This window comes from Petaurus breviceps, unplaced genomic scaffold (assembly GCF_028583685.1).
Source record: "Petaurus breviceps papuanus isolate PSGF00001 unplaced genomic scaffold, PetGlider_PUasm1.0 447, whole genome shotgun sequence".
NCBI classification, from domain to species: domain Eukaryota; kingdom Metazoa; phylum Chordata; class Mammalia; order Diprotodontia; family Petauridae; genus Petaurus; species Petaurus breviceps.
Window position 1 is genome coordinate 304637 of NW_027186339.1, and position 8097 is coordinate 312733.

The 8097-nt window shown below is 39.8% G+C and overlaps 1 protein-coding gene across 1 annotated transcript in view; it reads left to right on the forward strand.

Moving 5' to 3' along the window:
- LOC138171569 (vomeronasal type-2 receptor 26-like) overlaps positions 1-7871 on the forward strand; it is a 38625-nt gene extending 30754 nt beyond the window's left edge. Inside the window, 4 exon segments of the mRNA XM_069101099.1 lie at positions 2130-2351; positions 3324-3447; positions 6935-7740; positions 7743-7871. Of these exon segments, the coding sequence (XP_068957200.1) occupies positions 2130-2351; positions 3324-3447; positions 6935-7740; positions 7743-7871 (1281 nt within the window).
- Positions 7872-8097: the final 226 nt, after the last annotated feature.

Consider the following 8097-nt stretch of genomic DNA (forward strand, 5'->3'; position numbering starts at 1 on the left):
TGTCATCCCATCCAATCTCTCCTTACCTTCCATTCATAGTCCCAAATTGTGTCCTCTGGAGTCAGATGCAAATTGAATTGTTCTTCCACTTGAGAGTCCTTCAAATCCTTGAAAAGACACTCATCAGCTAAGCCTTCTCTTCTTAGAATAAACACCCCCAGTTCTATCAAAACCACACTTGTATTTCAAGGTGTAAATAGACCTTGCAATCCTTGTTGTCTTTATCTGGATAATAACTAGCTTTTTTTTTTTTACTAAATTTTATGACTCAAAAATTAAAATGAAAAGAATTTATGTAGCACATCAAGGGGTAGAAAGCACTTCCAATGCATTATTTCATTTTATCCACATGAGAATCATGACAGGTGCCATTATTGCTCTGATGATCTACCTAAGGTAACTGAGGTTGAGAAAGTTTGGAAAGCTTGCCCAGGCTGACAGAGCTAGTTTGTGTCTGAGACAGGACAATGACTCAGAGCTTCTGGATTAGATACTCAGCACTCTGTCCCCTACATCACACTACCTCAGACTAAAGGCCCATACTCACAAGTGTCCCAAGCAGGGCAGAATTCAATGAGACTCTTTCCCATCATGTTCTGAAAATGGACTAAGGTTTCAAATTGGAAAATCTCTCAATCCAAGAAATGCCCAAATTAAATTAGCCACAAAATCAGCTCAAGAATACTGCTCAAGAAATCAGCTCAAGAAATATCCCAGAAGTAAAGAAGAATGAAATATTTGCTCCAACTCCAGCAATATTATCTGTCCATAGTGGAGAAGAATGACAATGGAATCAGATTTTATCAGGAAATTCAGGAAATAATAAAGGAATTCCAAAATTTGAATTAACCTTGTTAATTTGGAGGAAATCATCATAAAGTGTTGTCATGTTTTATCTGAATTTGGTTTGGATAGAGACAAAAGAGTCCTTAGTGTGAAGGGACAAAAATGACTTTGGAGAGTGAGCCGAATAGTCTGAAAAGGTTTACCCTCCCCCATATTATCCCAGTGATGGAAATTCCAGAATTAGAGTCACATTTGAGTGTGGGAATTGAAATTTTCTTCCTTTCTTTTAAAGCAATTGGGGTTAAGTAACTTGCTCAAGGTTACACGGCCAGGTGTTTCTGGGTGTGGTGCTGAGTATCTGAGCCTGGATTCAATCCCAGCTCTCCCAAAACTGGGGCTGGAGCTCTTACTCACTGCGCCACCTGGCCACCCCTGAATTTTTCTAAAGAGCACACATGTTTGTGTGCTTTTCTTATCCTTAAGATCCAACAGGATGTCATAGTAGTTAAGTGAGGTCTGCAGTCTGATGGATTTAAAGCCATGGCTTAAAATGAAAGAAGGCAAATAATTTGGTAATATGGGGCAGTTCCATGAGAAGGCCAATGGGAGCAGGGTGGGCTGAGGAAACAAGATATGGTGACTTATACACTGACTAGACCTTTCCAGAAGCAATGTTAGTGATGATTTTATTGCAGTTTTCAGAGCAAAACATGGAAAATGGAGCGGGGGTTGGGTTTCCCAGGCAGCAGGATAGAATAGGGCCAGTGGGAATAGGAAGCAAATGCTTTAATAAATGAATTCACTCTTCCTAGTGATTGAAGCGATAAATGGGAAAATTTAACCCCACATCTATTTCAGGGGGGGTAATGCTTTATACCAGCTACTCCTACCAGAACTCTTAAAAGTTAACTAATGTTAACAAGTTAAGTGAAAGGGGACGTTAATTACTGCGACTTACCTTTGGGGAGGGCACAGGACTTTGGGCAGGACTTAGACTAACAGCAATGGAGAGAAACCAACAGCTCTTCCACAGGCTGCATGAAGGCTTAAGAGGAAGATCTAGCCTTCTTCAGGAACTTGACACACATGTAAGTAAAGGAGTTTGGACAAAGCTTACAGAGACTACACCTGTTTTCATCTATGTACATCTTCTCTCTTCAATTGGAATTCAAGGCCCTTGAGAACAGAAACTGATTTTACATTTCTTTGTATGTCCGTTTCTTCACATAATGTGTAACATATATTAAATCTCTCTGACTTCCTGAAAAACTCCCCTGCCTTCATTCTGGGAGAGTTCTGCCCTCAGGCACCAGGAAATGATGGAGATGTATCTTCTCTTATAGCTCCACTCATTTCTAAAGAGGTTCTAGTTCACCAACAGCGCAGGTGATCAGGTGTTTATGGATGAGAACAGAAACCCAGAGGCTCAGTATACAATCCTCAACTATGTAACCTCTGATGAAGAAGCTCTGGTGAAAGTTGGACAATTCAACCCCAAGGCTCAGCCTGGTGAAGATTTTACCATTGATGAGGAGGCCATAGTGTGGGGCTGGTCACATACCGAGGTCAGAAACAATTGTAATATCAACCTTATTATCTAACCATGAAAAGGTATTTTGCCCTACTGGGCTCATTACACAATCTTTTTAGGGATAAATAACCCTCATGCCCACTGATTTCTTTTCCTTTTGTAGGAAATGTCTGGGTAAAAATAAAGTCAAATTAGCCATCCACCAGATGATTTTAAACTTGGGAACAAGTGGAATGGACTTTAAAGCTCATCTTTCTCAGACATGTCATTTCACATAAATAAGAAACTGAGATAAAAAGGTAGTGATTGGCACAATGTCCTCTAATCCTATGACCAGTGTTTTTTTGTCAAATATATAGCATTTTTGGCAATGATGACACCCAATCATTCATTTTAATTAAGTGCAAGTAAAGTTATATTTAATGATCCAAAGACTATCCATAAGGAGCTGAGCAATGAGTTTGACTTTGAATTTATGAAACTCATTGGATTTCTGAACCTAACAAATTGTTTTTCTATAGGATGTGGAATTTATCTTTTAAATTATCAACATTTGAATCAGTCATGTCTTAGAGGTATCTATGTCACTCGTGCTGCATGCTGACAGATTTAGTCTATTTTACATGAGTCGCTTCCATTCCTTCAGTAATTTGAATTAACTATTAAAAAGCCATAGCTGATATTGAGAATTACAAAATGCTATACAAATAGGAACTGTAAGATAGCATGTGGTCAGATTCCTCTGCTTCCAAATGACTAATGTCCATGAAGGTTCAGCTAGTTTTTAACAGCTAGGGGCAGACATGTGACTGGCATCCAGGTCTCTGTTTTGCACCCACTGCTCCTTTTAATTCATATTCCACTGATAGATGGATAATTCTCGTATTTCTCTTACAGAGTAAACTCTCTTTGCCCTAAGTCGAGATCATTCACTCTGATATTGATACACCATCCTCTTTCTTGTTTATTTCCAGAGCCTTCATGCACTTTACTCTCCTCTCACTAGGTTCCCTGTGCCACATGCAGTGAGAGCTGTGGCCCTGGATTCTGGCAAACCCCTCTGGAGGGAGAGCCCATCTGCTGTTTCAACTGTTCTCTGTGCCAGGAAGGGGAGATCTCCAATCAGATTAGTGAGTATCTGCAGGTAGTTTTCCTCCTATACCCACTTGACAGGATAAACTGGTGCTTTGCTCCAGTGTCACAAACAATTTCAGGTGCCTGGGCCACTGAATATTCAAGGGCTGAGAGCCTGCAAATAGTTTTGGGCAAGGAAATTGGCTTGAATTAATGATACACAGCTAAAACATGGTGCTCAACTTTACTGTTCTATTCATGATGAAACCTACAAAATAAGAAAAAAGTATCTTGCCCCATCTCTTTGTAGAACTTACTTATACATTCTTTTTAGGGTTTCACATGCAATGGGATAGAATTAGCTAGAGTGTGGGGGAGTATATATTCTGCAAAATATTTGTGATAAGGTGAAGCTGAGTTTATGTGCATCTTGGATATAAAAATCATTAGAAACTTTGGACTTGTGTAAGTTTGGGAGAATTATTCCCAGAGGGAATGGGTGCCCATGATATATGCTAAATGAACTGTCATCTCTACTGCTTCCCATATTTAAAAGTTATAATTTGATAACTCATCTAGAAAGGAAAGTCTATCATGAAATCTAAGAGCCTCTGCATTCCCTCTAAGACCTTTGTCACAGGAGACCTTGCTTTGCTTTTCAGAGTCAATGTGGGCTGGTTACTTGGGTCATTGATTACACAGCCCCTATATTTAGAGACTGTGAAAAACTCACACTCCAATGGTAAAAAAAAATTTAAGACTCAAAACCATGTAAACAATAAGGGAAAGGAATCTTTCTTTGATTCTGGGCATAAATGACTTCAGAGCACTATGCCTCCTAAGATGGCTACAGGAATACAAAATCAGAGAATTTGTGAGTAGAAAGGATCTTCCACAGTGGGAGGGGAATAAACCACCTGGGGACAATTGATAGATAAATGGGGATTTTTTCCAAAGTACTTCAGAAGTTTGAAGTAAGGAAATTTCATAATTCTCTATCATTCTCTGGGTTTAAATTCCATGTTTGGCATTGAGATCTAATATGCTTCTTGGGGCTAGATGGACTGACCAAGCTGTTAGCTCCTTTCATGTGGCTTCCACCTCTTGCATTATTCTTCCCATCTATTGCATTTGTTTTTCTTCACTTAGATTTTTCCACAGAGGAGGCCATCAGGCCATGGAATGCTAAAAACAATTGCAATTTTATTTTCTTTTTCTTGAGGCAATTCAGATTAAGTGACTTGCCCAGGATTACACAAGCAATAAGTATTTGAGACCAGATGTGAACTCGAATCTTCATTCCAGACACTTGTGTGACTCTGTACCAACTGTACCCCCAAACTGATCCCCAAAACTTCTTTTCTCCATTTTAAGGCAACCACAAGGAAGGCATAACCTCTACTTTGATGCTAGTACTCAGGGACATGAGAAAATGCTGCTCTCATGGGACAAAATGAAACAAGGGTCATCACAGAGGGCAGGATGCAATCATTTCTTGGTGCAACAATAGCAATTTTCTGTTCCTTCATTATAGAGGTGATGTTGGGCCTTGAATGAGATGTTTTTCAGGATATGAAAGTGAATGAAAAGAAGTTGGGGATTCTTTGAAAGATACTCTCTTGACATGCCAATCTATGAGATAGCATTCATTCGGGGGTCACTATGTTCTAGGCACTCAACTATTTCCTGAAGATATAAAGAAAGGCAGTAATGGTGTCTGTATTTGAGGAAGTCATGTTATACATGAAAGCCAATGTTAAAATAACTAGTAATTAGAAAATATATGTAGAACAGATGAAGATATTCTCAAAGAAAAAGTTAAAAGAGACTGACTGAACTACAGAAGGTTTCCCAGAACATAGGAATTAATCCCTGTCTTGAAAGAGGCTAGTGGATCTAAGAGAAAATGTGAAAAAAGAGCATTCATGACTGAAGTGAAAGCCTTCTATATAGAACATTAAGGAAAGTGTGATGAATAGGAAAAAATATCTGTAGCAGATTTATTTCTTAGAAAAAGGTTTGTTATACAGCAGAGATGTCATACCCAAGGCCCGTGGGCCACGTTGTGCCTGTCAAACTTCCTGGTGGCCAAGACCAAATTAAAATGACATTGGGGAATGTTTAGGAAAATTAATAACAGCAGAGGACTTCATTAACAATGTTAACTTATGGTTTTCAAATTCACTATTCTGGACTTCAGGGATCAAGGTCTATTTGTCTTTTTAAGCACCAAATCTGTCCGGTCATACCCAAATTACATATCCAGTCCTAAACTGTCTTTCCTCAACTGTAAGAGGGTTCCTTGGTGGAATTTCTTCTCACTGACCAAGTGAGGCCCCATGAGTAATTTAGACAGTACAAGAGGAAAAGTGCTCAAACTTTAAGAATTAGTGAAATAACGAAAAGTAATTCAAAGCTACAGCAAATATTTTAGCTAGTCTTAAATATGTCTCCTTAGGCATGATGTAGTTTTTTTTTCCTTTTAGGCCCTTTGGAGAGCCTTGAATCTCCTTTCCTCACTGCATCAGGTCAGTTCTTTGCTTTAAATTCATACCATGTGGGTAACCATTATGCAGGTGATACAAGCATGACAGAGAAAAACTCCAAGGCCTGCTAATGCTTCAGGGAACAAGAGATTCTCAGGCAGTCAATGCGGGAGAATGTCTTCCACCAAGCCTAAAGTTTCCCACTCTACTCTTCTCCTACTAACCCATGCCACCGAAGAGGCATATCTAGAAGAGTCTCTCCTCCGTCCACTACCGAAAAGCTGGTCTTTCTGATCCCACCTATCTCCCTGGAATTGTACACGTTCCTGAAAATAAGGATAATCCCCTTAACCATCCCAATTCATTTTCTTTTTTGTCTAGTGATATTTCCATGCATCACTCATACCAAGTGATTATTGAGATAGGTTACCAGATGCAGGAATCAGGGAATAATCCATCATTTAATCTAGTAAAGCTGGATAACTTGACTGCTTTACTCCAACTAACACATGACATATGGCAATGTACAAATCTGCTAGACATCACCATAAAGCCCATTATGTTGTGCCATTATCTATATCCCATTAGAATGTAAAGCCCCAAAGGTCAGGTACTGCTTAAGTCTTTGAGGTTGCAACTAAACTACCTGGTCCACAGTAGATGGTTAACTGTCAGTGTATGGCTTATTATCTCGCAAATTTATCATATAATCTCAAACTAGAGTTATTGGATTTAGAAAGGATTAAGAGAATGAAATTAAAAGGCTACAGTTTCTATGTCACTGTAGTATAACAAAAGACCCATAGGGAAAGTTTGTATTCAATTAGAAAATCTGAATACAAAAAAATAAAATCAAAATATAAAAATAATAAGTATAGATAGAATGAACCTGAATTGGGCTCTGTTACTTTTCAATGACCATCTCCCAACACAGAAGGAGCTATTATGCCTTGTGAAGCAAGAAATAGTGCCTTGAGCAATTTTACCTATTTTATGCAGATGGGGATGGGTATAATACATTGAATTTAAATCCTAAGAACTTGTTTGTCGCTTTCAGATATAAAGCATTGTATGAAGTGCCCAGAAGATGAGTATTCCAATAAGGAAAGAAACCAATGCCTCCCCAAGACTATGACTTTCCTGGATGGTTCAGAACCTTTGGGGATGACTCTGATCTGTGTGGCTCTTTCTTTCTCTCTAATGACATCTCTAATTCTCTGTGTGTTTGTGAAGTTTCGAGACACCCCCATAGTGAAAGCCTACAACCGGGCTCTCAGCTACACTCTCCTCATCTCCCTCAACTTCTGTTTCCTCTGTTCTTTACTCTTCATTGGTCATCCTACTGCAGTCACCTGCCTTCTCAGACAAACAACATTTGGGATTGTGTTTACTGTAGCCGTGTCCTCCATTTTGGCCAAAACCATCATGGTGGTCCTGGCCTTCAGGGTTACAACACCAGCGAGCAGGAGCAGGAAGTGGGTACAATCCAGAGTGTCTAACTCTGTCGTCATTATCTGTTCTGGGATTCAAGTGGTTCTCTGTGGCATCTGGTTGGGAACCTCTCCCCCCTTTCCTGACATGGACCCACACTCTGAACCTGGCCACATCATCATTAAATGCAATGAAGGCTCTGACTTTGCCTTCTACTCTGTCCTGGGCTACATGGGATTCCTATCACTGTGCAGCTTTACAGTAGCTTTCCTGGCCAGGAGCCTCCCTGACACCTTCAATGAAGCCAAGTTCATCACATTCAGTATGTTGGTGTTCTGCAGTGTCTGGGTCTCCTTCCTCCCCACATACCAGAGCACCAAGGGCAAGGCCATGGTTACTGTGGAAATCTTCTCCATCCTGGCCTCCCCGGTGCTGGGTTACTAAGCTGCATCTTTATCCCCAAGTGTTACATGATTCTGCTGAGGCCAGACAGAAATGCCCAGGGAAGAATAAAGAATATAATAAGTTCCAGAGACAGGAAACTTTCTGGGTCAGTCTGTTAACTCCTCCCAGAGGCATAATCAATTTTAAGGATAAGCATATCAATATGGCAGGAGCCTGCTTTCTAGGATCTCACAATTCCATAACATACCTTTTTCTGTTTGTCTGACCTTAGATGAATTTTGTGGCTCTCCCCAAGACATGGAAACCACAACTTACCATCAAGTCAGGAGTGAACAATGCCATTAACATTCTAATCATGTGTCTCATTTGGCAGAAATCTTGCCA